At 35.6% G+C, this 23,072-nt stretch overlaps 2 protein-coding genes across 2 annotated transcripts in view; both read left to right on the top strand.

Moving 5' to 3' along the window:
• LOC108714227 (inactive tyrosine-protein kinase transmembrane receptor ROR1) overlaps positions 1–23,072 on the top strand; it is a 159,629-nt gene that overhangs the window by 80,911 nt on the left and 55,646 nt on the right. The gene's annotated exons all lie outside the window — the stretch shown is intronic.
• On the top strand, positions 3,388–4,167 carry LOC121403042 (ER membrane protein complex subunit 3-like). Its single transcript, XM_041590382.1, has one exon. It carries the CDS (start codon positions 3,403–3,405, stop codon positions 4,150–4,152), a length of 750 nt encoding a protein of 249 aa, XP_041446316.1. The 5' UTR covers positions 3,388–3,402; the 3' UTR covers positions 4,153–4,167.

The following is a 23,072-nucleotide window of genomic DNA, read 5'->3' as shown; positions in this document are numbered from 1 at the left end:
TTTCTGAATTTGTGTTGCAGGCCACCAAGTGGATCCATTGCTGTTTAGTAATTGTTTTTTTACCTTGTCTTCAGATAACTTGTAAAAGTGCCAGCAGAGTGTTAACCTTTAGTTCAGTATTGCATGATAGGCAATACAGGTATTGGATCCATTATCTGGAAACCGGTTATCCAGAAAGCTCCATTTTATTCAAATAACCCACATTTTTAAAATTGATTTAATTCTTCTCTGTAATAATAAAACAGGACCTTGTACTACTTAAACTAAAATATAATTAATCCTTATTGGAAGCAAAACCAGCCTATTGGGTTTATTTAATGTTTACATTATTTTCTAGTTGACTTAAGGTATGAAGATCCAAATAAGAGAGAGACCCATTATCCGGAAAACCCCAGATCCAGAACATTCTGAATATCAGGTCCCGTACCTGTATCACAATACTTTTAGTTAGTGTAGCTTTAAAAAATACAAATACCTTGTTAATTACTTAGTGCCATCATCCTGATGGTAAGCTCAATAATGGTCCAGTTTTCTTATTTTCTCCAGCAAATCAAACCTAGTTTTATTATAAATCCCAGTACCCCATGCTAACCTAATATTAATATGTATTTACATTATGTAATTTAAATATTATTACAATTTGTCTTCCCAAAGTTCAAAATTGGAATGCAAACCACCCAAGTTTATCCACAATTCAGCATTCTCCCCCCTCCCCCAGTGTAATTGTGGATGCCTGCTAAGTTGCTATATTGCTGTCCATTTTATTCTTATTCTTCTAGTTCTTATATATTTTTTATCGTTTTTTAAATATTTAATATGATGCAATTATATTACAGGTACATATTTCCTGCAGCATAGCCATAGCAGAATATGTCCAAGTGCTTTTAGTTTAAAATATACAGACATTCAGAAAATGTTATCTATCTAATTGATTTTCAATTCTCCATTAGGCCTGCTTGTGATAAGATAAGTATAAATGTATAAAATATTGTTATTAATGACATTATTAGAGCTATACAAAAACTCTAAAATGTTGAGTATTAAATCTAAAGCTTGGAATGTAGAAAGAATATCTGTTTTATTGTCTGCTCACCATTCATGTTTAATGACCTTTGCTTATGATGTTTGACCCCAGTTGCAAACACCAAGCGATTCTGTCATTGCAGTGCTTTGTGATGTAAGGTGTCAGCAAAGCGCTCTATAAACAACGTGTCACTTTTATTTAGGTTGGGCTTGGGAGGAAACAATAATAAACAGAACCATGAGACATGTGAAACATGAAGTTGGTGCAGAACATTTATTTTTAAGAGAGTTTGTAGACACCACTACCACATTTATTATGTACCGTGTAAATAAATAACTCCATAGAGACCTTTAGAAAGACCAACACTACCTATATTTATGCAGTGGTGTATGTTTTGCTGTAGCTTATATCAGTGTGTGTCTAAGACAATTTGTATTCTTTAGTGCATTTATTCACGTGAGAACTGTTCTTTTATGCACTGCTGAACAGGCATTCTTGTGTATATGTAAAATCTGTAGCATTAGTCTTGCTTTGGAAGAATAAAAATTATTATATTCATCTTGTCCTTTCACAAGAATTAAATATTTAGTGAATGTTGGCTGTATTTGCAACCTTATCACAGAGCTACTCTACATTAGAAATACAGTACATCAGATCATTCACATTTGAGGAATACCCAACAGTGGTTCTGTTCCCTGGGTGTGCCTTCTTGTCACCATTCCAGCATACATACTGGGAATCTTAGATCAATTCCCAAGATGCTAGTATCTTTGATGTTGTAAGGCCCTGTACTTCCAGAAATATACATCAGTTTTAGAGCTGAAATAAGAATTCTGGATAAGCCCCATCCTAAGAAGTAGTTTTTGTTTTATCATTACATTTAGCTGGACCTTGAAATGAGAGCCTAGGCTGGAGTTTAAAAGAATTCACATATTTTTATATAACACTAGACATCACTGCTCAGTGGTGGGATTTTATATATTCTAAAAGAAATGCCACAACAGATAAAAGAAAGCGGAAGACCAACATATGGTATGAGTTTTGAATGTTAGAATGTAGCTAAATAAGCTACTTATGACCATGAGGATGAACATTTTAAACTGATGTTTTTATGCTTGTTTTTTTTAGCAGATATGTTTAATCTGGTCAGTAAGCACTTTCTTGACATTATTCTTGGAGCCATGACAGAGAATAAAAGAAAGCTCCCATTCTCATTCAAGAATGAAAACAAAATGTGTGCCAGTTTCAGGTATCACATAGAGGGGTCAGTTGGAGTTCACAGTACATGAAAATAGGTGCTAAAGCCTTCTATGACACAAAGATGGCAGCCATGATATTGCAGCATCGGCATTATGGTGATTGTATAAATATAAATACTTTATAACAATAAGACTATATTCAAAACACATCAGATAATAGTGCTGCTCCAGCAGAATTCTGCATTGAAATCCATTTCTCAAAAGAGCAAACAGATTTTTTTATATTTAATTTTGAAATCTGACATGGGACTAGACATATTGTCAGTTTCCCAGCTGCCCCCAGTCATGTCACGTGCTCTGAACTTCAATCACTCTTTACTGCTGTACTAAAAGTTGGATTGATATCACCCGCCCCCCAGCAGCCTAATAACAAGACAATGGGACGGTAACCAAATAGCAGCTCCATAACACAAGATAACAGCTGCCTGGTAGATCTAAAAACCACACTCAATAGTTAAATCCAGGTCCCACTGAGACACATTCAGTTACATTGAGTAGGAGAAATTGCCCGCCAGAAAGCAGTTCCATCATAAAGTGCTGGCTCTTTCTGAAAGCACATGACCAGGCAAAATGATCTAAGATGGCTGCTTGCAGTGTAAACAGTGCAATTTAGAAATAAACACTACATCATAAAAATCATGACAGAATCCCTTTAAATGGACATCTATTTCGATTAGATGCTCTCAATAGGGCCTGCCTAATGTTTTCATTAAGAAATATTTTTTGTTATTCATGGCATTTAAGAAGAAAATAAAAGCACTTCCTGTCACTTCCTGGTTCAGACAACCGGAGGAGTAGCTGATAAAACGTATAACTAGTCTACTGAGAAGTGCTCAGATAATAAGCTGCTGAAAGGTTGAAGCTTAGGGAAGAGGAGAGGTCCCTAAACAAATTGCTCTTTTATAGTGGCAGTGGTAAGAAGACATATTACTAATTGATGCTTTATAATGGCAAAACAAAATCCTATATAATAAAGTTGAAGTGTCTCTGCGTCCAGTCCCTGTGCCCGTGGGATTGCGCTACTGCGCATGTGCCCCACGGACCGTCTCTGGCTTTTTTCATAACCCGGAAGCTCGACCCTGTGATTTCCGCTTCTGGCTAATAACCCCACTAAGGAACATGGGGAGCCCAGAGTTGTTGTTGGACTCCAGTATCCGCCTGTGGGTCGTGCTGCCCATTGTTTTCATCACTTTCCTGACTGGCCTTCTGCGCCACCATGTCACCCGCCTGCTGCAGGGGGAAAAGCGCCCCAAACTGGAGGCCCTGATTGACAGCCAGGTGCTGATCCGGAGTCGGATCCTAAGGGAAAATGGAAAATATATCCCCCGACAGTCTTTCCTCATGAGGAAGTCCTATTTCAATGATAACGAGACTGGCTTCTTCAAGAAAACCAAGAGGAAAGTTATCCAGCGAAACCCAATGACCGACCCTACAATGAGGACCGATATGATGAAAGGGAACCTCACCAATGTTCTCCCCATGATTCTGATTGGGGGCTGGATAAACTGTGCTTTCTCTGGCTTCCTGACAACTAAGGTTCCATTCCCATTAACACTGCGATTCAAACCCATGTTACAACGTGGCATTGAGCTGGAATCACTTGATGCATCATGGGTCAGCTCTGCCTCCTGGTATTTCCTCAATGTCTTTGGCCTGCGCAGTATGTACACTTTGCTCTTGGGACAAGATAACGCCGCTGACCAAAGCCGCATCATGCAGGATCAGATGACGGGGGCTGCCTTATCTGTGCCACCGGACACTAACAAGGCTTTTAAGGCTGAGTGGGAAGCTATGGAGATCACAGAGCATCACTGGGCTCTGGAGACTATTGAGGAAGTTCTGATCAGTCAATCTGGCACTTGCCAGTGAGCAGTAGATCTGTTGTACATTCACATTCATGTGCCAAATAAAGAGTATTTTTCCTACACATGCAATTCTAAAAAAAAAAGTGTCTTTGCGTCCAGTCCCTGTGTCCGTGGGATTGCGCTACTACTGCATGGACCGTCTCTGGCGAATTTTTTATAAACGTTTGACTACATATGTTCTAGCGCCCGTTAATCTAACGGGCTTAATGTCTAGTAGTTTATATAAATACATTTACATTAAAAGAATAGGCAGAAATGGCCAGCTGGAGCAGCAGGACAAAATGTTAAGTTAAGGGTACATGATATTACACCAGTTCTATTGAATACCTGCTGACATTATGAAGTGGACAAAAATATCTGCTGTTACAGAGCGATTAAAATATTTTGACCATGCCCATTTTTTGGCCACATCCCTCAAATACCACTGCTATTTTACACATTTGGCAGGTAACATATTGAACATATTTTTGAGGGGTTTAGGGCCATGCTTTATGTATTATTACAGTTTTGCTAATAAAGGTGAAAGTCTCAGTTCCCCCAAGAGACTTATTAGTTCAATTGTATCTAAGTGCAGATGTTGAGTATTCTGTGCTCTCTACCAAAACTTCCTTATCTCAAATGTTTAAAAGTATGACTCGCTGCTTTTAAGAGGATAGAGGATAGAGGAAAGTTCTACAGTTGCAGAAAGAGAAGGATAAAAACACCCATCTGGTTACATTATTTAAGCAACATTACCACACACCACTGTGGACTCCAACATATTTATGTGTGCACTCACTTGACTAGAGACATCTCTACCAAGTATAACATGTACATAATGGTAATGCTCTAGACATTTCATTAAAATAATCCTGGCCTCTTTTCATGGCATCAGTGTTCTGGTCTGGTTCACTTATCATTCTCAAGATACAAACATATGAATGTAGGAATGTGTATAACACAGCCCTAATCCACAATGTTTCTTTTGGCTTTTCTTTCAATAATATGGTTACATTTTGCATGTTCTGGCATCAAAACACATTGTTTGCAAGGGAAAGACACAGGTTTCCTCCGTGAATGTGGAGAATGCATGCTAGAAAATTACACTTACTAGTGGTGAAAAATGTATTCACGACTGGTATGTCTAATACATCTTAAATGTCTACATGTCAAGCATCAAGACACTTGAGATATATATATATATATATACATATATATATATATATATATATATATATATATACACACATATATATATATATATATAGTTGAATTGTATAAATGTATAATGTATGTGTAAATGTCTGTTTGTTATAATCACGGCTGGTTTTAGGGTAAACCCAGTATCAGTGCGGCATCTAGAAGGAACAAAACATTAGTAGAAGTGCAAAGAACACATATTTTCAGTATAGCCACTGGGGTTGCCCAGCCTGCAGTTGTCCATCTATTGTTAGACTGCTGCAGCTAGAGGGTGCAAGCTGTTCTGCTTCAGTTGTATACCCCCCCCATATGGGGACCCTAGCCTTTCTACACTGCCAACCCCCCTGCTGTCCTGTTTAGAATGCTCTTCTACTGTCAGAGCTTGCATTTAACTGCATTTCCCTTTAACACTACTGGAAAAGTTAATTAGGTTGACCAGAACATCAGACACTCAATTTTGGATTTTATTCAAGTTTTCATTAATCTCATGGCTTCAGTAATCATATCTGTCCAATAACATAAAACATTTTATAAAGTCAACTCCTAATTGGGCTTTTTTACTTTACAGCCGTGTAAAGCTGCAGGGGTTGTAGCACAAGTACAGGTTTAGAGCTGCTCAGCGATTGAGACCAGCGTTGGAAATGGCAGTCTCCCTGAACCACAGCAGTGTTATTACACTATTTATTGCAGTTGTTAAAGTGGCTTACACTTGATCTTGGGCAGTGCCTCATTAGGAGTATTTATTTTATTTACCAATATAGTTAAACTGTCCTTCCTACGTAACAAATTTAAATACAACAGTGGCATGACTTAAAGTTAAAGGGGTTGTTCATCTTCCAAAAAATTTTTTAGTTCAGTTGTTTTCAGATAGCTAACAAAAAATAGACTTTTTTTCAACAACTCTCTATTTATGATGGTTTTTCTTAAGTTTAAAGTTAAATGTTTCACCTTTTTATGTCTTTCTGAAGCAGCTCTGTGAGGAGGGTGACCAGCTCTGTAAACTGTTCTAAATTGATATATTAGTTGGTCCATTTCTTATCTTTGGCCCTGCTGAGCAGAATCCCTGAGTTTCAATAAAGACAACTGTTAGAATTTATACAATAGTTGCTAATATTCCACAGATGCTGCTGCAAAATGTATCAACTAATGTAGCAAATTGTAACAGTTCAGAAACTGTGCCTGGATCACTGAGCTGCCAGACTAAAAGAACACAGATATATTAAACTTTAGTCTTCAATTCTGGGAAAACTGTCAAAATTAAAATATGGAAAGCTACACGAAAAGTCTTTATCTGACAATGCAAATAGGCTCTGTACCTCGCAGTAGAAAATATGCCTAATTCATAAGTGGAAAAAAAGACTGATCATTTTTCCAAGGAAGGGGCAACTCTGTCTGCAAATGTGTCTTGAAAGTGCTCATGAGCCAGGACAACAGCAAACCTTCTATGGTCCTCTATTTCTAATAAGCTGTTGTACATCCAAAAAATGATATGAACAGTAATTACACACCAGGCAAATATAACAGCTTAACACACCATACCTATGTCATGAGGCAACCCTATATGGCAAAGATTCTGGGGAATTTGTAGTTGTGCTTTTCTAAGTGTCATATCATCATATTAAACTTTTCTAAATATGAATATATGAGTGTTTCTTAAATCGGACCCCAGCATCAAAAATTTTGCAGGAAATTCGCAAATTTTTCTGTGAAACACCCCAAATTTGCCCATCACTATTTACAATGTAAACCCATCTTAATGGGTAAATATAGGTAAACAACATAAAATATAGACTTCATATTTTTGCAATATGTTTGAATGTAAAAATATACAATATAAAATATTCTGAAGTACCACATGTAAGTACTGTTATAAAAAAAAAAACCAGTACATCTGGCTGTTGTTGAATTTTGAACAGTTCTCACATTTTACACAAAATCAATAAACCCCTTTCAGAGAAGTTGTGCATTTGGAATTTCTTGGTATGTTTAAAGGTAGCATTTGGTCACAGAAATTCAAACATATGCCAATCCAGCTGTTTTTCTCTAGATCTCCCAGATGAATTCACAATGGATTTGGTATTCCCAAACCGGTATCTATAAATTCATTGTTATGTCACAATAGCACAAATTTCAAGGGAAAGCTATTTTTTTCCATTTGTTTTTTTTTTTAAAAAAACAGTTTTTCCCTTCAATAAAATCAGGGAAACAACTGGGCAAAGTCCACTGGGAGGAAGGACAGTGTATCTGAGTTGAAACATCTAAAAAAATTAACATGTTCATTAGGCATGTATATATATCATCAACACCTTTTAAAGGGATCCTGTTATCGGAAAACATGTTTTTTTCAAAACGTATCAGTTAATAGTGCTACGCCAGCAGACTTCTGCACTGAAATCCATTTCTCAAAAGAGCAAACAGATTTTTTTATATTCAATTTTGAAATCTGACATGGGGCTAGACATATTGTCAATTTCCCAGCTGCCCCTGGTCATGTGACTTGTGCCTGCACTTTAGGAGAGAAATGCTTTCTGGCAGGCTGCTGTTTTTCCTTCTCAATGTAACTGAATGTGTCTCGGTGGGACATGGGTTTTTACTATTGAGTGTTGTTCTTAGATCTACCAGGCAGCTGTTATCTTGTGTTAGGGAGCTGCTATCTGGTTACCTTCCCTTTGTTTGGCTGCTGGGGGGAAAGGGAGGGGTTTAATATCACTCCAACTTGCAGTACAACAAGTCACAAGCTGGGAAATTGACAATATGTCTAGCCTCATGTCAGATTTCAAAATTGAATATAAAAAAATCTGTTTGCTCTTTTGAGAAATGGATTTCAGTGCAGAATTCTGCTAGATCAGCACTATTAACTGATTCATTTTGATTTTTTTTCCCCATGACAGTATCCCTTTAAGTAAACTCACTGACAATTATGTTCCAACATTTTACTGGGCAGGATTTACTGTTAAAGCAAAGAAAATAAATGCTTACAGTTGTGAGATTACGTTAAAATAATTTCATATCCAGTGAGGACAGTATTAAGGACAGCTAAAACCCCACCAAATTCATATTTATTTGTATTTTGACACAATACTTTGTTACCATTTCCCATTGAAAGCAATACTATTCATCATACAATAACTTTTTCTAGCATACACATTACATAGGTCATTTTGCTTCTCCTGCTCTAAGCAATTCTATGCTCACTAAGAACCTCTATCTTGGAATATTTTGTTTAGATACTGCTAGCATTTATAGTTGCTCTTTATTCAACATAGCTGAATCTGTATTCAGGCCTTAGGTCAAGCTGCAGTTGTTGGCTAAGAGGGAAGTCAGTGAAGATACAGAGAAGGATTACTGGCTGTTGTGACATGAGCTACTGTAGTAAACATATGCCCTGGTGCTCTGTAACCCCAAAGTCAATTTCAGAATGAAATCTTGCTGAAGCTACATGTAGTATATTCCCTTGTTCAACATGAAGTCAATGAATTGGGCTTGTGCAGAACATAGTTTTGCCTGTTGTTCAATCCTGACAAATGTAAGGTTTTTGTTATTTTTAGAGCTAAACAGGGCAAACAGGGAAATTTAAGTTAGTCCCTGAGGGGTAGATAATTAGGGGGAGGGTGTTAAAGACTGGTATTGAATTACTTACCTTGTAAGGAACAGACATGGAGTAGCTTCAATAACAAAAGAGGAACATACATTTTGGCAAAAAGTAATTAACTTATTGCCAAAACAAATTGTTTGTGTTTAGTTTCAGTATGCTAAAACAGTAATTTTCTCATTGTCTTTCACTAAAGCAATCGCTTTGCTTCTACATTGTTCTATTGTCTAATTCCATCTCATAAATGTGTGTGTGGTATTTTGGAAAACTGCTGAATGAGTGTTAATGTTGATCAAGGTAGTGATTACATTATTTAAATTAAAAACATAAATCTAGCATATGTGTTTGTTGGCAGCGAATATAGTATAGCAATTGCTTATAAATCCAAGAAGAATGTGAAATAGCTGTCACCTGTTATGTATCCTATTCTGCCTATTCATATTTATACTATTGTACATTTCCAAAAGACACTAGATGAGACATCTTCAAAATGTACATAAACTTCTTCAAATCTGGCATTTAGCATCAGTAGTAGTAAATGAGCAGTGTCAGACTGGCCTGGTGGGACACCAGTAAATGTTGTTGCTATAATTTGTAATCCTGAATGGCATATGGATTATACTGTACAAGGCCGGGCTGGAGTTAGGGGTAGACACAAGAATCCTGTGCCTAGAGCTAAGAGAGCAGTGCTGCAATGCATTCCTACTTGTTTAAGAAGCCCCTATACCATTTAATGTTGTATAAAATCTATACTGCAATTTCTTGTAGGGTAAATTCTCCATTTACTTTCCTTTAATGGTAAAAATGGCTTGGCATTATAATTGAATTACGTGTAATCCTACTGCTTCATAAGGACAGCTAGAAAAAAGTCAGCATTCTTTCTCTCTGTTACAGTATTTGTTTATAGTTTCCTGAATGGTACATTCTTTTGCTACTGCATTCCAAAACAACTCAAAGCAAAAGCCAACCAATTATGGCTTAAGATCTAAAGCATTTAAAATTGCAGATAAATGTAATGTTCCTTTTAATTAGCAGGTATTATTTTAATTTGAGTTTCAGATTTTATTTAGGCAGTGGTGCTGATAATACTGAGTTGATTTCTGTTAACCCCTTCTTATACAGCCTGGCTGTAAGATGAACTGAGAACGTTTCTACTCAGTAATCCCCTTTAATTTTGGAATTGTTGCCAACTGTCTCTAATTTTCAGGGTCTGTCCCTGGTTTTAATTAGCTGTCCCCTGTAAAATGATGACCCCAGCAAAAGGCTTTGGTTTATAAAACTGACTAGCTGTAAAGAATAATTTTCAATGTATAATTCTCTCTATGTATAATCAATATTGTATCCACAACTTTTGTTTAGTTACTGTCAAGGTGTGTCCCACTATGCCTATTTTCACAAAGTTATCATGAAGCACTAAGGCCTAAGCACAAAGTGTCCCTGTAAAATAAATGGATGGAATATAGGGTGGGTTGGAGAACCAATTCGTATGCGTTGTTTTATGGTCACCAGTAATGTTGCTTCAATGTGTAACAGGATGCCATTTTAAATAAATCTTGCTAATGGATATTTAACCACATATAAATACTGTTAAGTGATATATGATGAAAAATACATTTTATTTACGTGCCACTTGCAAGAAAAAATATAAATGCCTTTTAACATATGAAAAAAGAGCCCAATCATTTAGACCTCAAGTAGTTCTTATGTTCTAAGCTTTCATTGGGAAAAAGGACTGCAGAAGGAGAGTAAAAATTATATTCTTTTTAAAAAGCCTTTTCAAGGAAACATATACCCCCCAGTTAGATGCAAGGTCATTCAGTTGTTGTTAGGTAAAAAAAAAAGGCATACGGGTAACACTGGATGAATGTGGCGTGACAGGTGGCATTTGGGGGATTTTAGTATCCTTACAGGACAGATTTTGTAATAAACCTTTTCATACGTTTATATATGAACATTTATATGTATGTCCAGTTTTAGTTTTATGATCTACAAATATAATTCGGTTGGCTAGTGTTACACTTCTCTATGTAGCAGTCTTTCAAGGAGTCTATGAAGTAGTTAATTTGGTCAGTAATGCCTACTTCATATCAGGTTGTGCTCATAGACACAATACCTATAATTGTCAGTTCCTAAAAATATTATACCTATAACTGGCAAATGGGTGGGTTTATGTGGGATGTGATCTGTGGTAAAACAGTATTAAACTAGCCTAATTTACTAAGTGTGAAAAAATGGAGGAGAGGCTTCCAGAAGAGAAGGACGGACGGAACATCATCAGGCTCATATAAGATAAAAGGTCAGGCAAATAAGAATACATAACTCCCAACCGTTTTTCAACAGTACCAATTTTGACAACTCAGCCTGCAGTCCTGGATTGTTATTGAAATTTCCCAAAATTTTCTTTGATCTCCTACACTGATGATGCCAGAAAAAGATGCAAAGTTTCTAAAACTTAAAGGGGTTGTTCACTTCCAAACGCTTTTTTCAGTTCAATTGTTTTCAGATTGTTCACCAGAAATAAAGGCTTTTTTCATATACTTTCCATTTTTTACCGTTTGTCCAAAATCTAAGTTTAAAGTTTAATGTCTCTGGCAGCTCAGTAATTCAGGTGCAGACGCTAAACTGTTAAATTTTGCAACATTTAGTTGCTACATTTTTCAGCAGCATCTCTGGGGTATTAGCAAATATTATATCAATTCTAACAGCTGCCTGTAATGAAACCCAGAGATTCTGCTCAGCAGGGACAAAGATAAGAAATGTATCAACTAAATAAATAAACATTCATTTTATAGAGAGTCGGCGACACCCCACTTCCAGAGCTGCTTTAGAAGGTGAAAAATGTAATGAAAAATGAAACTTTACTCTTCAATATTACAAAAACAGTCACACATAGAAAATATAAAGTAATTGGAAAAAGTCTTTATTTATGGTAAATTATCTGAAACCAGCTGAACAGGAAAAAGTTTGGAAGGTGAACCTGAATTTAATTAAATGAGGCTTTTTTGCCAGAGAGCCCAGAATACTCATCGTCTGCATTTAGATACATTTCTAACTATTTAAGATAAGCAAAGATACAATTGTAACTATTTAAGATAAGCAGGTCTCTTGGGAGAACTGAGACTTGCAGCTTAAATGGCAATTTACCTTCATCAGTAATAACACATACAACATTGTCCTAAAATCCCCAGAAATGTGTTCAGACTTTCCATAACCTGCCAAATTTTGTAAAATGGACATGATATTTAAGAGTGGGGTCACAACATGGGCATGGTCCAAAAAATGTCCACTGCACTACACGTGGCAGAACTTTTTGTCCCTCTTTCTGATTTTCAAATGTTGGGAGATATGTAGCATATCGTTTAGCCTTACAGTGTAATGCAACCACTTCTTCACCTTGTTACATTGGTGGAGTGATGGTCTCTGGGACTTTGCATTCTATAGTGGGTGGTGCACAGATTCTCTGGAGAGGCTTCAAGTCCTGAACCCATCAATCCAAAATGGAGCATGGTGAAGTAGAGGTTGCATTACACACTGAGCCTAAGGATACTAAGGTACTGGCACAGATACAGGCTATTGTGGTTTTCTTTTAATCTGTGTGAAAAAAATAACATTTTTGTAAAGTTTAGGTAGTTTGGGCATTTATGCACATTTTTCTAAATAAGCCCAACTGAATGAGCTAATATCAAATAGGGGATATATTGCCTTTAAATAAGGACTTGCAACCATTTTAAACTTTTTTATTTGAGATAGCAAGTCTAGTATACATCATACCAATTTTGTATTTGCATTCTTTATAATGCGTTTAAAAACAAGGAATAAAGACAATTGTCCTAATAAGGGATAGGTTAGGATTACTCTGTTACTCGAATGTGTATTTTATTTAGTATCCAAAATACACCAGAAGCAAGATTCACCATTCATTAACTCTCATTTTTACATACACTAATATAAAAAACTACTGTACTTAAACCTTTTCTTTTCCTTAGGGTAGAACCTGTTTTCTTTCAGTGACTAATACATAAAATCATCTAGCAAGTTATGATTTGTGACGGAAATATTAAACAGTTAGTTGATAAACTGGAAATAATTCAATATGCTAATCCTTAAGGAGGAGGACATTTAACTTTAGTAGCTACACCCAGCTTAGGCAATTTAATTTTATGATGTCATTGTTGATATATGTTTTATGGGACATTTTTCTTTCTGAGATACTGTCTTGTAGAAAAATATTATCCAAATTTCTTGGCAACATGAATAAGATGCCAAAATACGGAGATCGCAAATTATAAAGCTGAGAGTTTTTTTGTCCACATGTAAAGTAAAAATAGCCTTATATTGAACAAAAAAATTATATATATATATTTCTTTTTGATGAGCACTTAAAAAGAAAGTGAATGTAACCAGGTCTAGGAATTATGATTATTTTCCTTTGAAGCAACTACTTGACTTAACTGGCGATGATTCTGAAATTTCACAAGAGAAACTCTTTCATGTAAAAATGCTGTTAAAACATTATTTGTACCAATGTTGTAAACCTTAATTTTAGACCCTAAAATTTAGAGAGCGCAAGGATTATTTTGATATCAAGGAGAGGCTGTGTTATGTCTTCAAGGAAGGGTGGGTTTATGTAGTTAAAAGACTGGGGAGTATGGAATATCAGAACCTAACTAGAAAGAAGGAAATGATAATGCTGGTTATACAATAATGTAATGTGATTTGCATTAAAAAAAACAATCACAATTTCTGAAACCTTGGTCTGACCTTTTCAGTCATTGACAACAGTTGGAGAATAAGATGTAGTTTATCTTATATGCTGTAGCACCCTTCCCATTAATGGCTTTAGAAATCCCTTTCTTTTAAAGTGCAGCAAGTTATTGCAATAGCTCTCTAATAAAGATGAATCCAGCTATTTCATTTTCATTAAAATCCAGCCGCCTGTGCTGCAAGAATTTCAAGTAACTCCAAGGGGCAGATTTATCAAGGGTTGAATTTCGAAGTGCAAAAAACTTCGAAATTCGACCATCCAATAGGCTAGTTCGACATTCGAAGTCGAATTCGTAGGATTTTTAACATCGTACAATCATACTATGATCGTACTTCGAATCGAACGTTTCGAACGATTTAATCGTACGATCATACAATTTCACTTCGACTTCTAAAAACTTAGCCAAATGCTGGCTATATGTTCTAGGAGGCCCCCATAGGCTAACATAGCAATTCGGCAGATTTAAGGTGGCGAAGTGTCAAAGTCGAAGTTTTTCAAAGAGACAGTACTTCGATTATCGAATGGTCGAATAGTCAAAGCATTTTCACTTCGAGTCGAAGTCGAATTTGGCCTATGCGATGGTCGAAGTACCCAAAAAATACTTTGAAATTTGACGTTTTTCAATTCGAATATTCACTTTGAATTCACTTCGACCCTTAGTAAATGTGCCCCCAAATGTTCTCACATCATTGCCTGGTTAGAAAAAAATAAATAAACAGCGACGGGATTTTTTTACAGTGTAAAACTAACTGCTAGTTTATTAGTAATGTATAAAAAATGGTGTTCTATTATGTAATGACCACCAACAGAGGGGAAAGGGGGTTGGAAGATCAGCAGCAGAAGAACCAATGGGCCACTAAAGTGGATTGTGAAGTAACATGCCGCCTCTCTTAACAGTAGAACCAAAGGCCTACTAAAATCTATTGAATTAGAAACATGACAGGTAATATAACAAGGAGAAGTGGAACGTGTGGAAAAATGAGCAGTTTGTATATATGAACATTTCTTTAAAATTCCCTTTATGATCTTAAACTTGATCGTAGGCATCCCAGTAAAGCAAAGTGGGAGGGAAACCGTGACAGCTAGAAGCTGCACTGTACATAATGATAGCTCCAACCTGCTTACATGTAAGCTGTCACGGCTCCCCCATGTAGACCATGTGCATTTGTTTAAGGCATTCTGGTGTTTAAGAATGGAGATTATAAATATCTGTCACTTCGTGCTTGATCTTATTCTTTAGAAAGGCTTGCTTTTTCAACAGTGAGCAGTTGAACCTCTAAACCACCAATATATCACAAGATAATTATTTATTTATATCACACAACTCATGTTCCCCAGTGCTGTGCACTAGTGAAAGAAAATGTAAAAGTAGAGCTATGCAAATGCATGTTGACTGGCTCCTTATAATAAATAAGTATACACTCACCGCTTGGGGTTTTTTTTTATTCTTTTGGCTTTTTTTATAGGGTAAGAAAGTGGAAACCTTGTGTTGCATGCTACAGGCCTACAGCAACTGCTGGATACGTATGCTGGACATAAAAGGACCTCTTAACACAAACAAAATACCTATTTACGACCTGTGATGAACATCAGGTTTTTGGATTGACAAAAATTAAATTTTTAAAACTTATTGCTGCATTTTTGTAGGTGTGTGTGTGAATGTACAATGTGCATAAAGGCATTTGGTAAGTAAGTTTAAAATGCATGAATAGTAATATTAAAACATTAATAAAAATGTATAGACTCATAACTTCAAATGGTGTTGCAACCAACAGGTTAATAGGCACTATGTACCCAGTGTCACTGTCTCAATAAACATATAAACATATTTTTTATCATAATTATTTAAAGCATAAGAATATTCCATAGTAGTACAATGCCTTTTAATTCACTGTCCCTAGAGATCTTACACACTGGATTAACTATGAATCCATCAGAGCAGCCACAATGAAGCCATTCAACTTTGACTTTCGTGTTGTATTGCATATATCTTAATTTTCCTGGAACAGTAATTTCCTTTTTGACCTCTATGGACATTAAATGTGGAGAGCACAGCAATAAAAAAAATCTTAAAATGTCAGATGAAATTGCATTAAATGGGAATACATAAGCCAAGTAAAACATACTTAAGTTTTGAAGAGCTCTACACCAAAACATTAAAAAAGCTATGTTCTGAATAGGCTGCATCCTGCTTTGAGCACTTCACCTAGACAAGCAGTAAACCATAGTACACATGCCAAGTTTACTAAAACTTAGTATTCAAGAAAAAAATCAAAAAAAGTTTCCATAACAGCTCAGGCAATGGAAAAATAGATGCAGACAAGGCCTAAGCCCTTGCCAATTAGCCCATCTGCCTGCAAATCAGTGTCATTCTGTTTCACTTTAAGACAGCTATTTAAGAATGTGGGTACAAGCTGACACATACTTTATTGCAGTTTTATAATTTTGTGCTTTTGCTTGCAATTGTTCACAAGTCATCGTAGCTTTTATCCAGTCCTCAGCATTGAACCCATTGTCATCAGTTTATATAAAAATGAGAAGGTATCTGGTGCCGCCTGCTAGGAAATATATCTTTATAATCCACGCCGGCTCTTCAGGCAATTTCTTATTTGTGGTCTGGGACTGAAAGCATAATGGAAAGTTAATGTTAAGGAAACATCACATGAAAAAATGTCTGTAGAATCACTTTGCATGGTAAAAATAGTGAAATATATTAGGAAAGCTGATGGAATCTCCATATGAAGTCATACGTCATAAAATTAACAGTTCATTCGATTAAGTGATTTTTTTCTCACCCTATACATTATTATTAGTTCTTGGTAGAAGGGAGCTAGGCTTCATATCAAAGTTTACTCTTTCAAGGATGAACTTTAATTTCTTAAATATAGATATGTGGCAATATCATTTCCAGCCCTTACAGGCTTAAGCTTGATAAAGATCTTGAAATATTTGTTACCCTGTTTCCTTACCTACAGCAAGTGCTGACTGCTCTTTATTAGGGATGTACCGAATCCAGGATTCGGTTAGGGATTCAGGGTTTTTCAGCAGGATTCTGATTCGGACGAATCCTTCTGCCCTGCTGAACCAAATCCAAATTCTAATTTGCATACGCAAATTAGGGGCGGAGAGGGAAATCACGTGATTTTTTGTCACAAAGCAAGGAAGTAAAAAAATTCGGCCTTTTCATCTTTCATGACGGGTTCGGCCGAATCCAAAATAGTGAATTCCATGCATCCCCCTACTCTTTTTGCACATCACTGGACTAAAAATCCAGAATGAGGTGCAGAGAGCAGTGATCAAAAGTGCAAGGGAGCCTTTTACTTTATGACTACCCTGACCACTGATATGCATTGTGTTCCCTGTAAATCCTTCACTGTGTATAATAAAAGATGGGCAGAAGGGGCATACTAGGCAATATTCCTCCTCTCTAGTATGCAGCAGTGGCAGGCTTTAACTCCATTTCACACAGAAAGATGTTTCTTGAAAATTCTAAGCTATCTTCTTCTCTTCTTTCTTCTTTTCTTTGAGCACAGGCAGGGTCATGCACAGTAGAGTCAAAAAAGTTGACATTTTGTTTCTAAGCAGAAGAAGGTAACGTACTACAGAAATACCCTGGGCTAGTGCAGATTTTGGAGAACGGGAGCACTGAGCCAGGGTGTCAGCAATGCTATTGTTATCACTGGGGGTGCCTAACATTTTGGCACCTTCAGTGATTTTAACTTAAAGGAACAGTTTGGTGTAAAAATAGAAACTGGGTAAATAGATATTCTGTGCAAAATAAAAAAAAAATATTATTTTAATTAGCCAAAAATGTAATCTATAAAGGCTGGAGTAAGTGGATGTCTAACATAAAAGAACAGAACTCAACTTTCTGCTTTGCAGCTCTCTAACTCTTAGTTAGTCAGCGACTTGTAAGGGGGGGGGGCACATAGGACATAACTGTTCATTGAGCTTGCAATTGATCCTTAGCATGCAGGTAAGATTCGAAAGAAAACAGTTATGACCCATAAGTCACTGATTGGTCATTGCCTGGTAACCAATCAGTGGAAACCAAGAGAGTTGCAAAGTAGGAAGTAGTGTTCTGACTATTATGTTAGACATCCAGTCACTCCAGCCTTTATACATTACATTGTTTACTAACGAACTAGATTGAAAACATTTTTTATTTTGCATATATTTGTTTACCCAGTTTTTATTTTTATACTGAACAATTCCTTTAAGGAGCATCTTACCTACTTTTCCTATGTAGAAAGAAGTGGCAAATGTACCTACTTCTCTATGGAAGGTTGGGTAAAGGAAGTTGTTTATACTTTTGTACATTGGTAGAAATCACTTCTACATATTTTACACAATTTGCTGTGCACATTTAATGAAGTCCTAACGTGAGCGATAAATCACGTTAAATCTGCATGTAATGCAGATTTTTGTTTCAAGTTACAACTAGCTTGTATGTACACTACAGCCACTTATTTAAAATGTTCTGATTCAAACAATCAAGCCAGAGGACACAGTTTTTTTCTGGCTATAGAACATCATAAAGCGGCCTTGCTGGGTCTGTAACATGTTTAGAGTCACTCAGGCGGCAGAGCTAAGATAACCAATGTCTGAAACACTGATTTTACCATGTACAGATGCTGCCGTAATCTTTTTGCATTAGGTACTGTCAAAGAAGGATCACAAAGTGCAGATAAATCTATGACAGACCTCCAACTTTTTTAGTAATCAATACAGGGTTTTATCTCCTGATTACTTCCTTGGTTTTCAACAGGAGTTATGACATTATAAAGGATGAGCCAAAGAGGAGGGACAGTTGAAATTGTGTTTTACAGTGCTCCAGGCATGAACAGTGTTTAGTATACGTCACGCATGACTTTTCTTAAGCTGATTAACATTCTTTTCCAGGCTTACAACAGGCAAGAGTAACAACTACACTGTAATATAGACACATTTCAGTCATCAATGTGCCTCACTTTTAAATGTCATTATGCAACTTCTAGAATCGTAACATTTACATTTCTTCAGCTATTTTTATTGTTTGGGAGGGGAAATGATACAATCTTTATATATTTTACACTATTGCAGAATTCCTTGTTATTGTCTTATGCTTAAGTTTGAAAAAAATGTCATAATGTATTAAGTGGAATGTAAATTTAATATAAGAGTAGATTCTAGTGGCAAGTCTCAAAGGGATATAGGTATAGGATCTATTATTTGGAATGTTTGGGACCAAAGATTTTCTGGATAAGGGTTGTTTCTGTTATTTGCATACCTTTATCCTGCTAAAAATCATTTAAAATGTAAATAAACCCAATAGGATTGTTTGCCACCATTATGGATTCATGTAGCTAATTTAGTACAAGCTACTGCTTTTTTTATTACAGAAAAAAGGAAAATCATTTATGAAAATTAAAATTAACGATTAAACGATTGTATCACATTAGAGAACATTATAATTTTAATTATTGCACTACATTTTCTAAAGTAATACATTGAAAACCAATTACTAAAGCAGAGATTTATATTTATGCTTTCTTAAAAATTAGTAGAATTGGTGCGCAGCATGCAGATGTGTGAATGAACACTGTAATGACTGAAGCTAATTTATATATTTATAGGTTATGACTTGGTCAGATTTTACCAAATGTCATGGCAATAAGGTGCCGTTTGCGGGATGGTGTTTTGATACTGTTTATGGATGAAGTTTTCTATTCTGTGGCTATGTAAAAGTAGTATATTAACCAACTATGGCTTACTGAATAATGCTAGTTAAAAATGGGCCCTATTTTTGGTTATTCCCAGTACCCTCTGATGGATACCCTGGCCGCCATACCAGCAATACATACAAAAATGCAGATATATAAGTCTTTTAAAGCGGAATTATGTGGCCATGTGCCCACTGAACCTGTAGAAGTGACTTGGGCTGGTTGCACACCTTTGCACCCTAGGCAGCAGCCTCTATTTCCTAACTCTTCTTACAGCCCTGATATGTTCTTAAGCTCTTTGTGCTGATTTAAATAGGGGCAATGACATTTTTCTGCCTCTGGGAAAAAGTTAACATAGCCATAGCCAGTGTGTGGTCAGCTGGATGTTCAGAATCTTCTTCATATATGGTCATTATTGAAACATCAAGGAAAAGTTCTCTAGAACGTATATATATATATATATATATATATATATATATATATATATATATATATGTGTGTGTATATATATATATATATATATATATATATATATATATACTTTTTACAAAATTAATCTATATTGGGAAATTCAGGCTAGAGGCCCAAGGCATTCCAGATGACACTATTCTTGAGTTCATAATTGTAATTTTTTATTAATACTTCAGAGCTGAATAATTTTACAATATTCAGGAATGCTACAGCTGTCTAGTTCTGGGATGAGAAATTCTAACATAAGTACAAATGGCACCATTATTTATTTAAACAGAGCCAAAACACATTTTCAAAATACTCAAATAGCATGTGTGCATATTTACATGTTTCCTGTTTATTATGTGACTTGTATATTGTTCTTTCACAAGGCTGATGGCCTTTTCTCTGCTGCTAATATGTAAGAATTTCACAACTTTGATTCAGGGTTTTGGAAAAAAGTGAAAATGAAATGCCAAAGTGCATGCTATGCAGAAGGCCAAAAGGGCCAATTAGATAATAGACTGTATACAAAGCATTATACTAGAGAATAGTATAGGTTTGTTGTGTTGTGTAAGTGCTTGCAATGTTTCAGTAGATTAGCAAACAAATATATTTTAGCAGATGGAATTAAGATACTGGAATTCTGTTTAACTTTACAATTTAGGTTTAGTTGTTGCACAGGAGTTATTTGTTGTTAAATAAGGTTTATTTAACTCTGTGGCCAAACTATTAACTTGCTGCTTGAAATAATGTATACTTGGCTTTTCAACATTCTGCTTTTCATAGTTGTTTCAGGCTGTAATGACCAATCTTGTAGATTTGTTTTTTAATTCAGCATTATAATGAGTCATGATGAGAAGTGAGTTCCATTTTTCCACATTAAATAGAAAATGCATTTGTGGCTATAAATGTTGGTTATACTCAGCTCAATTAAGCAGAATTTATAAATCTACCTATTTTTTTTTTATCATGTTTCATAAAATCACTACATCAGCCAATGTGAAGTTGTCAATTAATAAGTGTATAATACACAAGAGCCATGAATATCCTGTAAATGATATCTTTATAAACTGTGCTTAGTGATGTCATTGGTTATAATCAGAGTTTAGTGATGTCATTTCTGTCACATAACTCTGTGAAACTTGTGTATTATAATAAATAACGTACCCCCTGTTGCAAAATATGAAGATATAAGAAGTCACCTCAAAGTTCCATGACTTGTATAAAAAAAAAACTCAGCCTTCGGCCTCCTGCTTTTACATGGAACTCCTCTGTAACTTATAATATACATATATTAAACAAGAGGGAGTACTTTATTCACTATATTAATCATTAATCAAGGAATACTTGATAAATTCGCCATTTATTTTACACATCTTTTTACACCATTTTTTTTGTCAAATTTAGTTTTACACCCGAAAATTAATATTCCCCTTCTTGTTCTAGTTTATGTGCGGCAGCCCTGTTTAACGCTATTTTTTTTTTTTTTAGAACACAGGGGATTCTTTTAGGAGAATTCTGTTGCAGAGGAAAGTTTCCAGTGGTTAGAATAATTAATAAACCATGACTTATTTGCCCTGAAAGAAAGGGTCATATTTATGGGAACTCACTATGCCTTGGGTTGGCATGGAACAAATATATTTGTGTGATTAACTACCGCCTAAATAATGAGCCATAAGGGTTACGGAGTAAGAATAAAAGATCAGCTTTATGCACTGGCTGGAAGGTTTCCTCAGCTTACCTCTTTATTTCATCTTTCTGTGGCACAAGGTCATGCTTTGACAGTGTGGTTGCTCAGAAACACTTTGCAGAACACTTTGGTTTCACACATCAAGGAGAAGAGTAACCAAAACCAAAATCCACTGCAGAATATGACTCACATCTGTATATTTACACATTTATACTTATATTTAGAATTGCATTTTATTAATTCTTTTTAAATAGTGCCTATACTTTTCAAAAAAATGACGTTTGCTATTTTATGATTTTTTTTATATTAGCAAAGCTCACTTAAAAACATTTCTACTATTGAACAAGGGTAAGGGTTTTTTTTAATGCAATTTTGCTACTATAACTATTGGAATTGTATCCTTTTGTTTATTGTTTTTATATAAGTGGTTTATACTAAACTCTGTAACTGAGAAAACTTTTTGGGCAATTTAGCACTTGCTGACAGCAAATTAATTTTACAAATGGCATTTTATTATACTGTTTTATGGCAAGAATCTAAAAATGAAATGTAAAGTAGATATTGCTTATTCTTACTATTAGAGCAGTGATAGAGCTAACACTATTTTTGAAAAAAACATATTTTTTAATTTGCTACCAGTTTGGAGCAGACAGCTGAGCCGTCATTCTGCTGAAACACTCTGGACCACTCTCCAGATGAAGAGCTCGCAGTTTCCTGCTGCTATTTAGAGACCAGACAAACTGACACTTGTATAAACATCTCTAGTCTCACCGGATGACTTTTCTGCTGTTTCCCTTAAATTGGATAATATAGCCCTTGTATGGAAGTCTTATGTGAGAGAAACTAATAGACCCTCTGCTGAGCTTTAGGATATGTATTATGCATTTCATGTGTCTGGTACACATAAAGTGCTCCCTAGGTGGGCACACAGATTATAAACCAAATATTTATTGTCACATTTAAACAGGTTTTTCTGGATCCATAGCAGTGTGGTATTCATTAGCAGGATGATATGGGGCAGGCATGCTTGAGTGGCTGGCCTTTTTTTTTTAACTGTTTTAAAACATTTGTTTTTTTATTTTAAAAGGATTGTTACAGTATAAGGTTCAGTGGTGGTAATTTTAGTTTGAAAGTCCAATTTCGGTTAAATGTCTTTAAAAATATAGTTTATGACACCAATGTATGTATTAATGCTACAGAACATTGCCCAAACCTGTGTTCCAATACAGAAATGCATCAGTGCACTTATACCCATGGGAAGAAACACAGAAAGATTTCAAATTCAGGTCTTCGTCCTGAATTTGAGGCTTGGGTTAAACAGTTGAAGCTTGGGTTGGCACCTGTCCAGTTCAAAATTGCCTGCCCAGATTTCAGAACTATGAAACCCAACCAGGACTCTCCCCTGATTGACCTGCAGTTTGGCCAATTACAAGCCACAATGTGTTGCCATATATACTGTATGTATCTTGTTTATGCCATATTGAAACACTGGTTACTTTTTAGTTAGATGGAATTCTCTAGACACCTGTATATAACTTCTTGT

The sequence above is a fragment of the Xenopus laevis genome, chromosome 4L (genome assembly GCF_017654675.1).
Source record: "Xenopus laevis strain J_2021 chromosome 4L, Xenopus_laevis_v10.1, whole genome shotgun sequence".
NCBI lineage: Eukaryota > Metazoa > Chordata > Amphibia > Anura > Pipidae > Xenopus > Xenopus laevis.
This window is presented reverse-complemented; position numbering and strand designations above follow the sequence as displayed.

Bases quoted from the DNA above. Each gene is read 5' to 3' on its own strand.
- LOC121403042 (XM_041590382.1), top strand. From the start codon at position 3,403: ATGGGGAGCCCAGAGTTGTTGTTGGACTCCAGTATCCGCCTGTGGGTC.